General features: G+C 37.4%; 1 protein-coding gene and 1 pseudogene across 1 annotated transcript; both read right to left on the reverse strand.

The window, feature by feature from the left end:
- Positions 1–4,684: 4,684 nt before the first annotated feature.
- On the reverse strand, positions 4,685–8,151 carry LOC125226638 (annotated as a pseudogene).
- Positions 8,152–9,675: 1,524 nt separating this feature from the next.
- On the reverse strand, positions 9,676–19,875 carry LOC125226589 (akirin-like). The gene is made up of 5 exons (XM_048130593.1): positions 19,461–19,875; positions 17,430–17,617; positions 12,452–12,577; positions 11,656–11,740; positions 9,676–10,760 (listed from the first exon to the last, which is right to left on the reverse strand). The coding sequence occupies exons 1-5, from the start codon at positions 19,633–19,635 to the stop codon at positions 10,750–10,752; spliced, it is 585 nt and encodes a 194-aa protein (XP_047986550.1). The 5' UTR covers positions 19,636–19,875; the 3' UTR covers positions 9,676–10,749.
- Between the last annotated feature and the right edge of the window lie 206 nt (positions 19,876–20,081).

Raw genomic sequence — 20,081 nt, forward strand, 5'->3', positions numbered from 1 at the left:
GTTGTAAGTGAATGATCCGTTTTCTATAAATAAAATAAAACAATAGTTTCTCAAAGTATTTATACTTTATTTCTAAACATTACATACAAAAAAACCTTATTTTAAATACATTTTAAGTGACGATTAATAATTAATAGATTTTCTTAATCTAGTCCAATCGATTATTCTGAGGTATTCTAAGGTTAACTTGTAATTACTATCACTTCAATTTAAAACTTTTCTACATACAAATGAAACCTAGAATCGACAAACGTTATTGATATGAACTATACTCGCAAATAAAAGTATTATGAAATTTATATCACCAAATATTTACCCTCTTGTAGTCAGAACGCTTTTTGGCTGCCTTATTATATTTTATTATTTGTGTTAATGCCATTTACTTTGTTACTTTAAGTCATAGGTATTTTACGGCCATAGCTCGATTTCAAAATACACATTCTTTAAGGATGTGCTTTCGTTCAACTGTCCCTTGGAAACCTCTCAGTTATTTTACAGCGTTATTAATTCTTGTTATGTATACATATAAAATTACTGTACAAAAATAAGTCGAAGCTAAGTCGGACTACGGTATTACAAAAAACAATACAGTTAGACTATTAAAGATAATTACCCTCTCTTTTGGCCTTGCCATACTCGGGGAAGAAATTTCCTATAACTTTTAATTTAATACAAACCAATGCAATCTCATATTTTCTTTCAGTTCGATACAATTTAGATGATGATCAATTAAAATACAAAAATATTTATAATAAGAAATCTTTGATTATTACATCACAATTTATAATTCATCTCCTCCATACAAATTATAACTGTTAAACTACCCATGTGAAAAACTATATTGGATAAAGGTTGAACAATCTATACTAGCATGGTAATTAAACTGCAAAATGTATTACTATTACAGATTTCCATATTAGCTACAGGCGACATTATTATAATATTATTTTGTTTTATTACCATTGGAATATCTACTGCAATATTATTTGGACTTGGACAGATTTTGAGCATGCAGTTTCAGCATCTTTAATTTTTATTACACCAATTGTGAAACTGCACATTTGCTGGAATACTTAGTAACTTTTCGTTCTCTTTCAACCCCTTTTTGCCAAAAGTGGCACTGAAACTTTAGCGAGTTATTTTGCTCTGCTAGTGCCTACCCCTTTATGGGATACAGGCGTGATTGTATGTACGTGTCTATGTACTAAGTAACCAACAATCGGTGTCGAAACATGAACTGGTGCAAGTAAGTGAAATTTTATCATAATCAGATTAGTTACTTTCGAGATACTATTATGCCATTTCGTCAGACGTGATAAAGTTAGGTGGGCCATTTGTTTCAAAGCTGTCAACCCCAATTTTTTTGATTTGGAAATTTTTATGGTTTCCACTCAGAATCGCGAGCTCTTTCAATCTTATTAGGAGAAAAAAAGTGTCCCAAGGTTTTTCCCATTCCATTATTATTTTTTTATACATTTTGTATGGCAGTAACGGAATGCAAGGGTTTATCCACACACAGGCGACGCATGTTTAAAAACGCGGAACGGACGTCAGCGCCACGCCGCCCGAGTGTAATTTAAAAAACGTCTCCTCGAAATGGTAAATTTTGTATAAGATGGACGTAAGACGCGTCGCTTGGCGTCGTTGCCGCGAAGGTTTGAAAAAATGTATGGAAATCTTGGGTAATTTTTTCTCTTATCAGGATCGTAAAAATCGTATGAGTCGCGTAAAAAATACCCATGTTACAAAGTGGGGTGGACAACTTTAAAAAAAAAAATAGCCCAGGTGGCAGTTGTAATAAATGATCTTTAAACTTAGTATGTGATTTGTATACAGTCAAATTTATTAAAGGTGGCTCGCTTTCCATACAAAAAACATCTACCATTTATTTAGTCACCGCACCACTACAACTAAATAAAAATATGTACGCATACATCTACTATACATTATCCATCGTCGCAGTATTGAACGAAATACATTGTTTCATACAGAAATCATGGACGAAATCCATATGAATTTTTTATTAATTTACGAAAATGTGTGTGCCAAATTTTGTGTACAGACACAGAGCCGTCATATTTCGCGCATTTTTAGTTGACATTTGTCATCAGTGACACTTGGCTCTTGACAAGTAATTATTTAAAGATATTGGTTTACTTAACTCAAACAGACTCAGAAATAATGACGCATTTTGTCAATAAAGATACATATCGTGTATTTCGACACTGCTAGTGTAAATCGAAATGGCGATCTCGGTCAAATGCATTGACTATGAAACAGGAAATCTCGGAGTTCGATTCCAGGGCTCTTTTTTAATAATTTGAACTTTTTTGGATTTATTAAGTTTTATTTTTATTTTTAATAGAATAAATATTCTATTAAAAAGACTCTTACTATATTTCTTTCCTATTTTTATTTTCATACAAAAATACATTACAATCTTTATTATACACCTTTGTTGATAAAATAAAATATTACACGTCAGAGTCAGGTACATAGGTCATAGTGTGGCATAGTATTAGTAATGTGCTGACTTCCTTACATTTACTGAGCTAGTTGACCTATGTTATTGTTGTGTGAGTGTTTTCTTCAGCCAACTAAATAGTTATATATATGAATATGTATGTAGGTGTGTGGGTAGCTTTTGCACATTGTAATTTTCCTCAGTCGACCCGCTGGGCTCAGAGACCACGAACGCTGTAGTGTTCAGAAACGTCGGGATAAATTGTCAAAATTCATTATACACGATTTAATCCGTTTTCATGAGTTTTATTTCATGAGTAACTATCGCGGTAACTGAAGACAATATTAACTAAATGGTTACAAATAATAATTATCATCAATATAATCTGGTCCAGGCAGGCAATTATGGTCGCGCGATAAATGATAAAACATCTGGCCGTCCCTATAATCGCACTTACTAATAGTGCGACAGGGACGGCCTGATATTTATCGTCTATCGCGACGACCATCTTACCGTGCTGTACTAGCTTCTGCCGCGGCTTCGCACTATGCGTTAGAAAGAGACAAAAGTAGCATATGTCACTCTCCATCCTTCAACTATCTCCACTTAAAAAACATGTCAATCTGTCGCTCCGTTTGGCCGTGAAAGACGGACAAACAAACAAACACAAATTATCTTTGGTGAAACAACGAATTCTTCCACTTCCAGATTATAGAGTAACTCAGCTTTTCCCATTTATAATAAACTAGCTTTTGACCGCGGCTTCGCTCGCGTAAGAGAAGAGACAAAAAGTAGCCTATGTCACTCTCCATCTCTTCAACTAAATCCCCTTAAATAATCACGTCAATTCGTCGCTCCGGTTTTGCCGTGAAAGACGGAAAAACAAACAGACACACACCCTTTCCCATTTGTAATATTAAGTATGGATTTGACATTATTATTTATATTTAAATAATTATATATGTATAGCCCAATTTCGTCGGTAACAGCGTGTTATGTAATGGCGTCGTTGAGGGAACAATCGTCTGTCACGCCGTGAAGGTGCGTTCGATTCCCAGGATTATATAAACTTTGTGTTTTTTTTGGATATAAATTTCGTTTTTATTGACTGAGCAAGAATGAAAGCCGAAGTATCAATTTTGTCTTAGAGAACATATTGATTTTTTTATTGTCATATTGATTTTCTATTTATTAAGTTGAGATATAAAACACAACTTTTAATACCCTCGCTAAATATAATATTTTATCGAAATCACTCCTTAGATAAAAAAAAGTCACTTGAGTTTTAAAGCATTACGTTACTCCAGTTAACTATTGCATTTTCATTTACTAATTTAAGATTTCAAAAGCGATTTGAATACCCTTGCTCCATCAAAAATAAACAATTGAGAAAAAAAAATCATTCGGATCGTAGTTTAGAAACTAAAATTTATCTATACTTTTTGGTTTTTTTTTTAAAATATAATCGAGATTAGGATAATTATGTTAGAAATTCTGAGTTCGACGAACAAAAAATAGTGTCATGATAGTGTTGTGTTCCTGCCGGTGAGTAAGGCTGCCAGAGCTCAACGAGGGTGCGGGGTGCTGACGACGGGAGGACTTACCGGAACCTAATTTGTTCCGTCTATTGTCCTTGAGTCGTCGGCAACCCAAACCCTCCTTTGAACTTGTACACTCCTTTTTGCTGTGCATACGCAGCAAAGGGGAGTGTACAAGTTTCTAATGGGGCGGCAACGCGCAAGCGACACTCTTCCGAGTTGCAGGCGTCCATAGGTTACGGTGACCGCTTTCCATCAGGCGGACCGTATGCTTGTTTGCCACCGACGTAGTATTAAAAAAAAAGAGAAAAGTCCTGGATTCGAACAGTACTTCCATGCAAATCATGCGATGGCACGTATTTACCGCAAGGCTATTTAAACAAGCTGTCGCCGCGTGAAATTATCGACTAGAAGGAATACAAAAACACTGTTTGTATGTGTGAGTGGTACTTAAAAATAGTGTAAAATAGTAAATTTATTTACATTAAGGGGATTAACGTTACAATGAGAAGTTGAATGTTTGTTGTAATACGTCAATTTTAATATTAAATGTTCGCGAAGCATAATTGAAAGTATATAAATGCCTGTACGACTCCACAAAAAAAATAAGACTGGTAATTTGCAGATTAACGCCATCTAACGCAGCCTGAGCTTCAGGTAACCTAGGCGAGCCACCTTAAGATGTGCAATAAAGAGTATTGTCATAATTACAATGGTAGTAAAACAAATACTTATTTATAAATAAACCACATTGAAACTTACTTAAAACTTGGGTTCTCTATAGTGGCATTGGCTAGGTCTGTCATCTTTGGATACTTGATGTTGTGCTTGTCTAACTTTCGCTCTGGGACCAGAGAATCATGCGCAGAAGGCTGCATAGCTTGGGGTTGGTGTATTCTTGATTTTCCATCTTTAGTATGGCTGCGTTCAGCTCGCTGGCAATCTGTTGGGTAAAACAGATGATTTCAAAAATCATTCATATTTGGTATTATCGTCAGAGAAGAAATTTTCAAAGCCGACAATGTTTTTAGGGAAGAGTCTAAAGTGTGTCGAGAAAGTGCCGCGGGCAAGATACGTTCTGTCCTACATCTTCATTTTATTTGATGCCTGTTTGCTTAAATAGTTGCGTTACTAATAACCTTTTGGCTGTTGTGGGATAAGTAGGTGAGCGTCATCGTGATATCTTCGTTACCACGACCTTTCTACAGAATAAGTTCCAGTACTAACAGCTGATTTAATACCTTCTGACTGTGAGACAGATGGCAGCGAATGGCGAAGCGTGTGGGTCAGGAAACCCTAGCAAGGCGAGGGTACGCTCAATTTCGTTAGCGCCGTGAGGTCATTCGCACTCAATACTAAAATGTAGCTTTCCACGTACGTTCCAGTGGTTGTTATTAACCTACCTTCTGACTGTGGGACGGCAGCAGCAGGTCAGCGAACGGCGACGCATGAGGATCTGGAAACGCGAGCAGCGCGGTGAGCGCTCAATTCGGTGAGCGCCGTGCGGTCGTTGGCGCCTGCCTCCGCTAACGTAGCCGATGCGAACGATAAAGCCTCTTCGGCACGCCCGGCGCAGATTAGCTCCAGGAGTTGCAGTTAACTGCAATTCAAATGCAATTTTTACAAAGGTTTCTATAACCACATTTTGCAAACTTTAAAAGCTTTTCAAGTATGTATTTAATTAATTTTAGCTAATCGACGTCACTTCTTGTATAACCGCGTAGTGAGTGTGGAACAGTTTGCCCGAAACCGTAATCAGTGCACCTACAGTGAACTCTTTTAAAAACAGACTCGATAAATATTTATTGAATGGACAAAACTCAAGTGCGTCAGGACATTGACGTGCACGTATCAGCTTTAAGCTGCCTGTGCATTAGCAAATAATAATAATAAATAATATAAAATTAATGTAAATTACAATTTTTTATGGTGAATGAAATAAACAAATATTCTATTCTAATCTCAAGAATCTCGGATGTCTGGTTTCCTCACAATGTTTTCGTACACTGAAAAGTAATAACCAATAATAGGAAATGATATTTAATATGTCTGTGTGGTGACGGGTTAAAATTTCACCACCCCTTTCTTCCCGTGGGTGTCGTAGAAGGCGACTATGGGATATGGGTTAAATTGTGGCGTAGGCGAGAGGCTGGCAACCTGTCACTGCATGTCGCAGTTTCGTTTTCTTTCAACCCCTTATTTGCCAAGAGAGGCACTGAAGCTTGAGTAGTTTCATGTGTTCTGCCTACCCCTTTATGGGATACAGGCGTGATTGTATGTATGTATGTATATTTAATATGTAAGTTTCGAAAATTTCATTGTTTCAAGCTAGTTATGAACCTGCAACCTCTGCTAAGCCATCAGCTCTTATTTAAATAGGTTGATAGGTTAACACAGGCAGCAGAAAAAAAAATAAAGAAAGAATGTAAAAGGTCTATCCTTCCAAGAAATGCAAGGAAAACTATTTTCTATATACAATACCCTATAAAACTTTATAGTTATAAAACAAGTCGAAAATAAATATGAATGGAACCTGCAAATGGAAGTACAAGTATCTATCATTGTCCAGCAGCTCCGGGTGCAGGGAGTTGACCATGGCAATGGCGTCCGGGATGCGGCCGCTCTGCACAGCCTCGCGGATCATGATGCGCTCGTCCAGTGAGCTGCACAGAGCAGGCTCCTGCAGTCCCGCCTCTTGTTGGAATTTTAGTGCCGCCTCCTTGAAGCCCTCTAGAATGTTTTCAACGTATTTTAATCCAAGGGAAGATGCTTGATCGCCTAATGACATATTAACTTTAATAACAATGCCTTTTCTAGACAAGTGGGGTTGTTTGTAAGTCTAAGGGCCACTTGTACCAACGAAAATGGAGAGTTATCTCACCATTTTATATGGAATTTGACAGTTGACAGTCCACTAACCCTGAGTTAAGTGATTGGTGCAAGTGGGCCAAACAGCAGGGTTAGCACATGATTGCCGCGAGTATGTCGCCGCGAGATAGACTACCCGTCCTTATGTCATTAATACAGTTAGAAGAAGACGTGTTATGTATCTCGCGGCGACAAACTCTCGCTTTAATCATGTGCTAGGCCTACAGGTCCTTGAAATACGTTTATTTGTCCTTATTTGTATTTCTGACATTTGTAAATGTTAGTCCCACTTGCACCAACCACTTAACTCAGGGTTAGTGGGCTGTCATTTGTCAAATTCCATATAAAACAGTGGGTTAACCCTCCATTTTCGTTGGTACTAGTGGCCCTTAGTGAGGGACTGGAGAGGGGCAATCTAACCCTTTTTATATTTTCCTCCATGATCTCCATATTTTGCCCAGTGAAAGGGCTCCATTTTGAATATTTTTTGATGCCATTCCTAGCAAAGGATTAAATATGTGGTTAATGAATGAGTAGTAAGCTGAAGAATATTTTAAAATAAGCTGTTTTACTTGAAGCAAGGATAGTAATTACAATCTTAGCTTAAGTGTGATGTATGATCTAGAACCCAAACTAAACAAAGGTTTTCCACAAGGATTTACACATCTTAATTTTGAATGATTCAATCTTAATTTATCATAATTTTGTTTATGTTTTAACACTCATTACATATTTATTGTTATTTCTTGAAAAATGAATTTGATCTTGTTAAAAATAATATACTGTGTATTTTGAAAAGGATATTTGTATTAAATGAACACTACAGTGTGGATTTGGATTGTGTTTTAGGGTGAAATAATACGAAGCTATCCCCAAAATACTACGTGTTTTGACTAGAGTAAGGTCATCGTCTTCACAAAAGAAAAGGTAAAACGACACATCTCAGATCAGATTTATATGAGTTTTAGGACAATAATATCATAGATGACTATCCTAATGGATAATATTAATGGTAGAAGGGGTGTAAATAGATTTAAGTAACACAAACCTGTGACTAAATAATTCATAATCAACATATTCATGTCTGTTCGCGAAATTTGCAAGTCGTCAGTTTTGCTGCGGTCTAGCACCTTTCTATCCGGCTTGTCAGATGTACTGTTACTATTTGAGGATTGATCGAAGCTCATTTTGGATTTATAGCTTTGTAACGATGGAATAAAGAGATGAATTGTGGATTATTTATGTATTCTTTGGAGTGATTGCTATTTGCTAGACGACAAAACTGACAGTGACAGTTATGCTGTGCCATAGATAATAAATTATCATTTAACGAACAGGCGTTTTTAACAATATCTTGTATAACTTAGTTGGGCGCACACGGAGGCGACAGTTGCACGGCGACATCTTTTGTCTCTGTCGTTACTATACGCGTCCAAGACAGAGAAAAAATGTCGCCGTGCAACTGTCGCCTCCGTGTGCGCCCAGGGTTAGCGGCAACCCACACTCAGGCGACGCATGTCTTAAGATGCGGAACGGACGTCAGCACCACGCCACCCGAGTGTAATTTAAAAAACGTCTCCTCAGTACATTTTGTATAGGAAGGACGTAAGACGCGCTCCAGGTGACGCGTCGCTTGAGGCGAGCGCCGCGTCGCCTGGGTACGCGTCTTGCATCCTTCCTACGTACGTTACGATTTTTAAATTACACTCGGGCGGCGTGGCGCTGACGTCCGTTCCGCGTCTTAAGACATGCGTCGCCTGTGTGTAGATATACCCTTACACACGGAGCATGTATACTCTGGCACACCTTAAGACAGTAGAATGGCGGAAGTTTTGAAGGGTGGCAACTGTTGATCTGTAGAACTTCGCTCCTAAAGCTAGGAACACACTAAGCGGACGTCCGTCGTAAATCGACCGCGGACGGGAATCTGGACAATGGAAATACACATAACCGTGCAAACTATCGGTCGACGGACGCGGACGTGGCCTTGAGCGCATGGACGTCCGATCGAAATCTGGCTCGCTGGATCTTTTGTTCCGTGCACACTGATAGGTCGCGGTCGCGGTCGTTTTACGACGGACGTCCGCGTAGTGTGTTCCGAGCTTTATACTTGCAGCCTGTGGGCCAGTTTTACGCAGCGAGCATACAACGCCCTGCGTGTTCATGTTCAATATAACTAAAGCTAGGAACACACTACGCGGACGTCCGTCGTGAATCGACCGCGGACGGGAATCTGGACAATGGAAATACACATAACCGTGCAAACTATCGGTCGACGGACGTGGACATGGCCTTGAGCGCATGGACGTCCGATCGAAATCTGGCTCGCTGGATGTTTTGGTGACCGTGCACACTGACCGATCGCGGTCGCGGTCGCTCGACGGCGGACGTCCGCGTAGTATGTTCCCAAAGAGCATTGAATCACTGCTATGGGACCTGAAATATTTTTTTTTCATTTCATTATTAGGCCGATAGTCCACTGAGTCTGTTTGTCATAGAAATATGATCATAGGCAACATGCCGTCCTTTTTATTCACTTCGGAAAAAAGGGAGGCATACAGACCTATTTTGGCATAAATCAAATATGCAAGGCTGATGCAAGGGGTTAATTTGCGAAACACGAAGACCCTACACTGGAGTTCAAACTGAAGTTCAGGTACCTTTCTCGTTTAGGTACTGCAAATTTGCCCTACATATTTCTGTATTTCGACAGTGGTAGCAAATTGTGTGCATTATTAGGCCCTCCCAAGACGGGTAAGGAAAGGCAAGGAAGGAAATTACAAGTTGGTAAAAAAATATAAACCATTTACGGGTAATTAGCTAATTTATTTTCAGTTCTTAAACGCCGACTTACTAATAATGAGCTGATAATACAATTTAAAAAAAAGACTATCCTAGAGTTTTTTATTGAATAATGCATGGTAACAAATCATATCCTTTTGTATCCAATAAAAAGTTCTAACTACATAATATAAAACAAATTCCCAATAATGCTCACTTGCAAGACCATGTTACATTTGCGTTTCGATCTCTGAAACAGCAGTCGAGAACTCTTCTACATTATCGAGAAAATAACTTAGAAATAAAGCTAGTTTATCATTCTCATGATAAGGCGTGTTGAGCGTCAAAATGTTCACACAGTACTGCGATCCATCACGTCAAACCAACCCAATGCCGTCCATTTAAAACAATCCAGGGCTGTTCCTAGATCTACCACTTTGACGCTCACCATCGGCATATAAATATAATAATTAGATCACTAATAAACGGCGACTGACGCGCCCAATCAAATACGACTATAATTCGACAAAAGTACAATCAAAATTATGGCTAACAAAACTGAGGACAATGATATCTTAACAGGCACTCTGTGTGAATTTATTATTCGTGTTAGTACTAGGTTGCTAATAGTTTCACGATTAGAAAATATACAAAATATCATGGGCTCTTAGTAGGCTCAAGTCACATTAGAGTGCTGGAAACTTAACAGCAGCTAGTCCCGGCTCTCCGGCATCCATCCTCAGTCTATGAACACAATTATCCAGCAAACCTTACCTAAAGCGTTACAAGCTAATTTATGTGTATGTGGCATGAACAAAGCTGTGGAATCTAACCTTGTCAATATTGTGAATATATAATATTACGTTACTGTCAATTCATTTATAATCATTATAACAGAGGTGGGGCACAAATTTGTATATAATTCTTAATACTGTATACCTAGTTGGCCAGAAAAATGCGTTTCACAATATTAATGGCAGTAGGAATTCCACCAGCGATCACAATGTCGTTTAGGACATATTCTTGCGTATATTATTCACATATATGTTTGTCTTGATATATTTGCGGTGTAACACCGCATTGTCGACACCGTCGTCATTAGGACAGATCTGAAACAACAAGATATATGAATAAACGAATCCATACTAATATTATAAATGGGAAAGTGTGTGTGTCTGTTTGTTTGTCCGTGTTTCACGTTAAAACGGAGCGACGAATTGACGTGATTTAAAAAATGGAGATAGTTGAAGGGATGGAGAGTGACATAGGCTGCTTTGCTTTTGCAAAAGCTAGTGTTACATAATTATTTGTGTAAAATAACTAAAATATACAAGTAGTCAAGTAAGTCCTAACTGAACTTGATGGTATGACACATTCCAGAAGATTACAATTTAATGGATAACCCTAGTAATTAAGTGGAAAGAGAAGCAAAATATATTAATATGTATGTACAAAGTTTAAAGTTAGGATAAAGATCATGCCTGTTGTACATTATACCTGGCCTGTTGACCTCTATAATAAAATGTATTGTAATATATGTGTTCCTTGAACATTTCAGAGGCTGTGCAATTAATTGAATTTGTATTCATGATAGTATAACCGAAAAAATATATTTAAGAAAGTGATAAAAAAGACATCAAAAATTATAAACGAATAAGTTTTAAACCAAGTAAATTAACCTAAATTTGTATTCATTAGATACTAAACGGAAAACAAGAAGTAATATTATTCAGTGTAAACAATGTACCTATATTAGTATATTGTAACATTTTTTCTATAATAACTTTTAATTTATCGTGATTGTGATGGCCATAGTTCTGTTCAAAGCAAGTCCAGCATGACTGCTTTTTTTTTTAAACATTGATATAATGAAGACTGTGTCACCGTACAGTGGCGCCCTCTTCAGGAAAATCGTGTTTACAAATAAGACAATTTATGTATAACTCAGCACATGCTATTTCATAAAGTGTACATAGAAGAATAATTTAAACCATGTGTACTTACAGCTTGGTACTAGATCCTGATGCATGTGGTGTTCGGCGTCCATGCCCAGTGGCATGCACGTAGGAGGCGGGGGCCGGCGCTGGACCTGCATCAACAAAAACATTAAACACTGGTCTGATTCAATCTGGTTGCAATTCCAACCAGCATGAGCGACAAGGGATTACATTTTTGTTGAAAAAAGTGATACTGTGATCAGCAATATGATCAATTGGTATAGCCTGATGGCTATTGCTGACCAACATCATGAATTTTGTGTGTAGGTTAACTGACAACTCTAGTGAAAATAGCCCAACTAGAAGGTACATTCCTCGAGTACACATCTTTTAACAATTTTAGCGATGGACGTATATTTCGTTCCAAATAAGTCTAGTCTACATACATATGTTGCGCCAACTGCCATTACTCACAGCCAGCTCCAACAAGCATGAAAAAAATGGGCTTGAATGAACCTGTGGTGCTGTTGTTTGACGTCCCCCCTAGGGACTATCCACACACAGGCGACGCATGTCTTTAGACGCGGAACGGACGCCAGCGCCGCGCCGCCCGAGTGTGCCGCCATGTCCGTTCCGCGTCTTACGACGTGCGTCGCCTGAGTGTGGGTTGCCACCTATGTGGTAAAGCAGTGGGTGGGCAAAGTACGGCCGGCGAAAGGATTGTATCCGGCACACCACCAGTCGTTCAAATTATTTGTGATGTCCACCACTGTTGTAAAAATGCATTCCGCCTCTAGAATTCCTTCAAATTTTGACCCCTAATGAAAAAAGTTGAGCATCACTGTGGTAAAGTAATATTTTACCTGGTCAAGGTTGAAGCGCACGAAAGCCTCGTACTGTTCGGCGAGTTTGTTGCTCAGAGCAGTCTCGTACTCTGCGCGCAGAGCCGCCTCCTGATCGCGCAGCATGCGCTCGCATATCATGCGGACCTGCCAAAAATATGCATGTTAATGTTTGTACAATAAATAGTTCAGCAATTCCCAAAACTATGCAGTACATTTGGATCACATCTTCAATATTGATAAAAATTGGTAGGCTGTTAGAGTCCATGATGCTGAGTAAGATCCTTTTTTAACCCCGACGCAAAAACGACGGGGTGTTATAAGTTTGACGTGTCTGTCTGTCTGTCCGTCTGTCTGTCTGTGTGTGTGTCTGTCTGTGGCATTGTAGCTCCCGAACGGATGAACCGATTTCGATTTAGTTTTTTTTATTTGAAAGCTGTGTTAGTCGGGAGTGTTCTTAGCCATGTTTCATGAAAATCGGTCCACTAGGTCGCGGTCGGGGGTTTTTTCAAAATTTTAATTTTGTGGTTAGGTTAGGTTATTTGTTACCGAAAATGTACAGAAATCTGCTTGCTGTTTCACTAAGGTAACAAGATTGATTTCAAATTCCGTCTTTACAGAAATGGCACCTTATTGACAAGCAAGAATAAGTACTATGTATTTTGGTTGAGATTGCCATAAATATATATGGAGTTTTGCTAAGGATTCATTGACGTCCGACCGGTTTGGCCTAGTGTGTAGTGACCCTGCCTGCTACGCCGCGGTCCCGGGTTCGAATCCCGGTAAGGGCATTTATTTTTATTTGTGTGATGAGCACAGATATTTGTTCCTGAGTCATGGATGTTTTCTATGTATATAAGTATTATATATATCGTTGTTCGAGTACCTGCAACACAAGCCTTCTTGAGCTTACCGTAGGACTCAGTCGATCTGTGTAAGAGTGTCCTATATATTTATTTATTTATTTTATGACATGCGAAGTAATGACAGACTTGACAATAAAATATTCGACGAAATTAAGACTGTATAGAAATATGACCACAAAAACTCATTACTGGGTATGGAGTATTTCCCAAGCTATTTTATAAACTATCTTTCACTGGTTTCAAAATTGACTAAATTAGCAGTTAAAATGATAAAGCGCTGGTGACCTAGCAGTAAGAGCGTGCGACTTTCGATCCAGAGGTTGCGGGTTCGAACCCCCCCCCGGCTCGTACCAATGAGTTTTTCGGAATTTATGTGCGAAATGTCATTTGATATTTGCCAGTTGCTTTTTGGTGAAGGAAAACATCGTGAGGAAACCGGACCAATTCCATTAAGGCCTAGTTACCCTTTGGGTTGTAAGGACCGATGGCAGTCGCTTTCGTAAAACTAGTGCCTACGCTAAATCTTGGGATTAGTTATCAAAGCGGACCCCAGGCTCCCATGAGCCTAGGCAAATGCCGGGATAACGCAAGGAGGATGATGATAAGAGTTAAAATAATAAATACCTAATGGTCAATCTATAATACCTCCATAATATGGCAGTAATTACTAAGAAACTTCTATGGCAATTACTATCACAAATTCATTCAAACATTCTGTTCAGTACAGATGGTCGTTTTTTTACGCACTAGTTCGAGAAGTTGTTCATTATATGCCAGGTCGAAACTTCGGAGGCTCATCTGTACTGAAAAACGTCGTACGATACACGTGCGAAAAGGAAATTCGTAACTCGTGTCGATTTAAAACACTCCCTTCGGTCGTGTTTTAATTTATCGCCACTCGTTTCGAACTTCCTTTTTACGCACTTTTATCGTAATGTATTATTTGCAAACAAAGAAATATACAATAGGGGGATTCTACCGTCACGGGTGGGACACTTGTACGTAATTCTTTAGTATGTGCGACTTATTTGTGCAAACTCTGTTAATGACACACATATTAGTTTACATAGAAAACAACAAATTACTTGACGTACTTTCATATTTATAGTGAAGGCGGAGATAATACTTCATCAAAATAAATAAAAAACCACAATACATTTTTGCAACGGGTGGGACAAAAAATTGACATCCTTGATACACATGAATCGTATAAATGAAAACTCTGCTATTTGATATTACTTTTTAATACATATTACAATTAAATTTTTAGTCAACAAACTGAACATATCATATGAAAACAAAAATTGACATATTATTTAGTATTTTTTTTTATAAAAAATAAATAAAGTGTGTCACGGGTGGGACTACCATTGTCACGGGTGGGACACGTACGTTTTATTAGGCAAAATGAGCGGCTTATAAGTTTTTTTTGTCGATATTGATGCTAAAGTTTCATATTCAGAGTCACTCCAACTGCTCAAGTCTGTATCGGAGTATATATTTGAAACTCTGAGCTTGAAAGCTTTGCATCTTTTCAGATCCGAATCAGCAGTAGTGCCCACTAATAAATCTTCGTTGTTATAGCCTTTAAAAAAGTACTGCGACTGTATTTTATCAATACCAGTGGCGAGTTCCCATCTACAATCTAGGATTCTCCTGTTAGTCTCGATTTCTTCTTCTGACAGATGTAAGATGTTGATGTTTTTAACGGTCTTACACGCTGCAGCCACAAAATCTTCAGCGTTGTTTATTTCAACTTTCCGCTGCTTAACTTGGCTCCAGACAGCTCTTTTTACTATTGCACCTACCCCATCCACGGCTCCTTTGCCATGGGATGTAGCAAAAAAGTACCATTGCCTTAAAAAGTAAAAAACATTCTAAATTACGAGTAAAATGTTGAAATACAAGCTGTTTCTTTATAAAAAAACGGTTAATAACACGTGAAATAGTTGTAAATTGCACAAACACGTTCTTAAATCAGTACTTATGCTTAAGTAAACCCACCTTATAAAACCGTCCCACCCGTGACGAAACAATTGTCACGGGTGGGACCGATTTCAACAGCTAATAGATTCCAATTTTATTGACAGAAATTTGATATCAGTATACATAAAGTTTTATTTTGTTACACTAGAACTAATTTATAAGTGTGGTGACGGGTTAAGTGCCCGTGTGGTGACGGGTTAAGAATTTCACCACCCCTTTCTTCCCGTGGGTGTCGTAGAAGGCGACTGTGGGATATGGGTTAAATTGTGGCGTAGGCGAGAGGCTGGCAACCTGTCACTGCAATGTCACAGTTTCGTTTTCTTTCAACCCCTTATTTGCCAAGAGTGGCACTGAAACCTGAGTAGTTTCATGTGCTCTGCCTACCCCTTCATGGGACACAGGCGTGATTGTATGTATGTATGTATGTAATTTATAAGTTTCAAACATAACCTCAAAGTCAGTCATTGAAAAACAAAACTTATGTATGTTTTCGTAACGGGTGGGACCACTTGGTTATTGGTTTTATTCATTTTTATTTTACAACAAAATTACTTACGTTTATTAAAATCCGCCAGCACGTATTGATTAGTAATTAAAATCAACGTAATTTTAATGACAATAACCGCGGCAAAGTTTAAAAAAAAACTGATGCCACAGTGTTGCCAATATGAAAAAAAAGTACCATAAATACGTAAGGTTCATTAATCAATGTTTGCACGTTTATAAAAAAATTAAAAATATGAGTATACTTTTTATTTTTACGGAAGTTTGAAATTCGAAGTATTTTTTATCGATAAATATATTAGTTGATGGTTTACGAAATACTATTAAAATAAACTTCAAGGTTTACTTTTCTGTAGAATCCCCCAATAGATTTATATTTTGGCATTAATGTCACTTTTACATAGTTGTGCAATAATGTAATTAAACTGCTGAATAATTATTAACCTACATTACACTATTCAATGCAGAATTTATTACTTGTACATGTTTAAGACACATTAATGTCATCAAAATTATCTGCTTTATTGCAGTTTTGAAGACAAAACACGTATTTTTTGTGGCAGAGTGATGATTAAATAAAACAACATTATAGTAGGTGTAAGTAAGATACAAGGTGACCCAAGTAGTCACTAATGAATCATACTAGCCAAAATAAAATTTTAACCTACATAATACAGAAGTCTTCATTTTATGACAGTGATGTCAGTGATAGATAGCATTTTGACTGTTAGCTGAGATTTTAGTGTGGAGTTGGGGTATAACTACAATATAGGCAAAGAAATTTCCAACTATTTGCCGATACCTAGTTTAAAACCAATTAATTCTTCATGGTATGGTATACAGACTGGATACAAGAGCTCATAATATAAACATACACATAAAACAAACATAATTTATTAATAACCACAAAATTAAAATTTTGAAAAACCCCGACCGCAATGTAGTGGTGGACCGATTTTCATGAAACATGGCTGAACACTCTCGATTAAGTCAGCTTTCAGAGAAAAAATCTAAATCTAAACTGGTTCATCCGTTTGGGAGCTACGATGCCACAGACAGATAGACACGTCAAACTTATTACACCCCGTCGTTTTTGCGTCAGGGGTTAAAAACAAGTATTGCACATTTATTTCACATCAAATAAAAACCATATGTTTGTCTTGAACATATTTCCATTCATGTAATATTTTTTATGGTGGTTCATACAGTACAGTACTGCTTTCTTGCTGCATTTTTTCCTGCTTACTATTTGCAAAGCAGTTTTTTTTTCTAAATGCATTTATTGCTTTATTATTACAGGTATGAATATGAACGATTTTTAACAATTTTGCAAAGAAGCATAACTTTACAATCAATACATACACTGTATGGCATATTCCATAAACAATTGACAAAATGCAGTAAGGGTAAGGCCTGGAACCACTAGTTGAAGACATAAATTGTATTTTTACTACATATGGCACGCTTGATGGAAAGGGGTCAGGGGTCTCCGCAACCTATGGATGCCTGCTACTCAAGGGGTGTCACATACGTGTTGCCTACTGATTAGAAACTTGTGCACACCTTAGAAAATAAGTGCACACCTTTTTGCTGTTCACTTATTTCTAAGGAGGGTTCTTTAAACTTAGTATTCAAATGTTTACCTGTTTGAATGTGAAGAGCGCGCGATTGGTAACCTTCTGCTGCTGGCTGTGCGTGGAGCGGTGCGGTGGCGAGGCGTCACCCTCCGAGCCACTGGACGACGAGCACGATGGCACACCAGACGCCACGCGCAACTGGCGGCGTCGCTGCAAGCGTTTGATCTCGTCGCAGATCTCCTGCGCCATTCGCTCTGACATAAAACAAAATTTAGTTAAAAAAATATTGTAATATAAAAAAATCCTTTATTTGGCTTTTAAAAAACAAAAAAGTAGTAATGGTTAATTTTTAAAGTTGCAAAAACTAAAAAAAATACCACTATACATGTGGCTTCTTATAAATTAATCTGATATGCCAATTCCTATTAATGGAAACTTTGGTTGCCAGACAGAAAATTACTAAAATTTTATTTCATATGGACCCAAACCCCAATAAGGGTATTTATTTGTGTGATGACTTGATGAGAAGAGAACAGATATTAGTTCCTGTGTCAGTCAATCTGACTGTATTGAGTGCATACTAGCAGTTTTCCTTCATGAACATCATAAAAATGTAACATACATGTCTAGTTCAGGATATAGGGTCCCTTTTGCTAGATTACATCCACAATTCCACATTATGCTATTTTTCGTCCACATGCAGAATAGCAATTAGTCTATATTTATAATAATTTTCATGTAAATAAATATCAAGCGTGGATCCAGCTTCGTGCCCAGGGGGAGAGGGGGGTTCACATGGGTCTATTTGTATGGCCAACCTCGCCCCCCTCTCTAGATCTACGCATGATAAATATATTACAACATACAATCACGCCTGTATCCCATAAAGGTGTAGGCAGAACACATGAAACTACTTAAGCTTCAGTGCCACTAAATAAATAAATATATTATTTAGATACTAAGGATTTCAATAACTGAAAATTTGTGGATGCAAGTCTAGCACGCTAACCTTAAATTCATTCATTTCATCACTGAGATCTTGCAATGAAACGGAATACTAATCATAAAGAGCTTGAATAGAAGGACTATTGTGCATTTTCCTCCCATTTTATAAAGATGCTAATGATCTCTGTTGAAATCAGCAGTAATCAGTATCGATTCAGAAATACATAATGATTTCCTTGTTTCAATATTAGTGAGACAACAATAGTACATATTTCATTATTAGATTATTACTCAGATTTATGTGAAGCATTAGGTACTTAATAGTTTGAACTAATCTTTTGTTTGCAATTAGATTGGAACACAGGTCTATTACCTCGGTGTTAATGTGATCTAACTGTTATAAATAATCAAATAATCAGCAGCAACTACTAAAATAAAACAAAAACAAATATGAATTGTACAGCTGTAAATTTAATGTGAATATTGGAACAAAGGATGCTTATTTATGTTAATAAATAATGGTAGTATGTAATTATTTAGAGACCTTGTAATTCAACATCAAGTTATTTGGTATGTAGGGGCTAATAGACCAATATCGTTCTAAACAAAATTGACCATTGGAGCACCACACCAGTCAATTCAATAATCGTTATTGATTTTGGCAAAAAACGTCCAGTTAGTAAAAAAAAACCTACGCGAAAGGTCGGTTTCCAAACCAAGCAGGTATAAAGCAACAAAGAGTTTTTTGTTAGTCCATTTTTCGAAGAGAGAGCGTGCAATCTGACGCCAGATAACCAGCCATTACAAAAAGAAAACTAGCGTTACTATTTTTGATTAGCTTCGTCATTACAATGAAAATAGATATGATTTGGTTTAGTTGTTAGTTATAATCGCAAATCTATTAAAGATTCAGCTTGGTCACGTAAAAACAAAAGAACTAAATCCGCCCAACATAGTCCGTCTCACTCCAACTCTATAAAAATATTCATGATAGCGCAAAAACAATGGCGATAAAAAATACAGCTGATTATATATTGTGATGCGTAGGTTAGTATTCAATACCTAATAAGGTAATTTCTCAATAAATGTTACTAATTACGTCAAATCAATACAGTAATTGAGACTCAAATGATCATTTGTGATGGAACAAACCTGGGGTCAACTTAGCAGGTGCAGTGACGGATTCTCCAAATGAAGAGGGTCTACTTTCTGATACTCTAATTCCTGGACTTGTGCTGGAGCTTGCAGCAAACGGAGCACATCTTCTTCTTTTTGCAGGCAATTGAGCCTCCCAATCCAAATTTCTTTTCAGTGTAGCACACGCCATTTTCTTTTTACGCCCAACTAACGTCCTTTACACAGTACAACTGGTTTAGGATTTCAACTAAATTCACCAAGCAACACGATATCAAAAATAATATTAATAATAAACGTAAACTAACACTATAATTAAAATATAATCACTTTTATTAAATAAGCTTAAAGGATTTAACCGAATATTAAAGATTTTACGACGCTGATCACCAAAATCTACAGCGGTACTTTTTTTTACTCGACTCAATTTTGTTATTGAAATTTCAAGGGTGCACCAACATACAGAATAGACGTGCCATAGACTAAAGTTACTTTTTAGGGCTTTACAGATGTAACAATCTGTCTAATGCTGCGGCAAAGAATATAAGAATAATGTATAATGCCAAATAATACTCATGCTGCGGCCTTCGGTGAATATTCGTAAACCCAGGCCTCCTTTGATGGAATCGAGACGCGTCC

Source organism: Leguminivora glycinivorella, chromosome 5 (genome assembly GCF_023078275.1).
Source record: "Leguminivora glycinivorella isolate SPB_JAAS2020 chromosome 5, LegGlyc_1.1, whole genome shotgun sequence".
NCBI lineage: Eukaryota > Metazoa > Arthropoda > Insecta > Lepidoptera > Tortricidae > Leguminivora > Leguminivora glycinivorella.

Coding starts and splice junctions, on each gene's coding strand:
- LOC125226589 (XM_048130593.1), bottom strand. CDS start 19,635: ATGGCGTGTGCTACACTGAAAAGAAATTTGGATTGGGAGGCTCAATTG. Junction 12,578..17,429: donor CGCTCTTCACATTCAAACAG/GTAAACATTTGA, acceptor TATTTTTGGCAG/GTCCGCATGATATGCGAGCG. Junction 11,741..12,451: donor TGCGCTTCAACCTTGACCAG/GTAAAATATTAC, acceptor TTGTTGATGCAG/GTCCAGCGCCGGCCCCCGCC.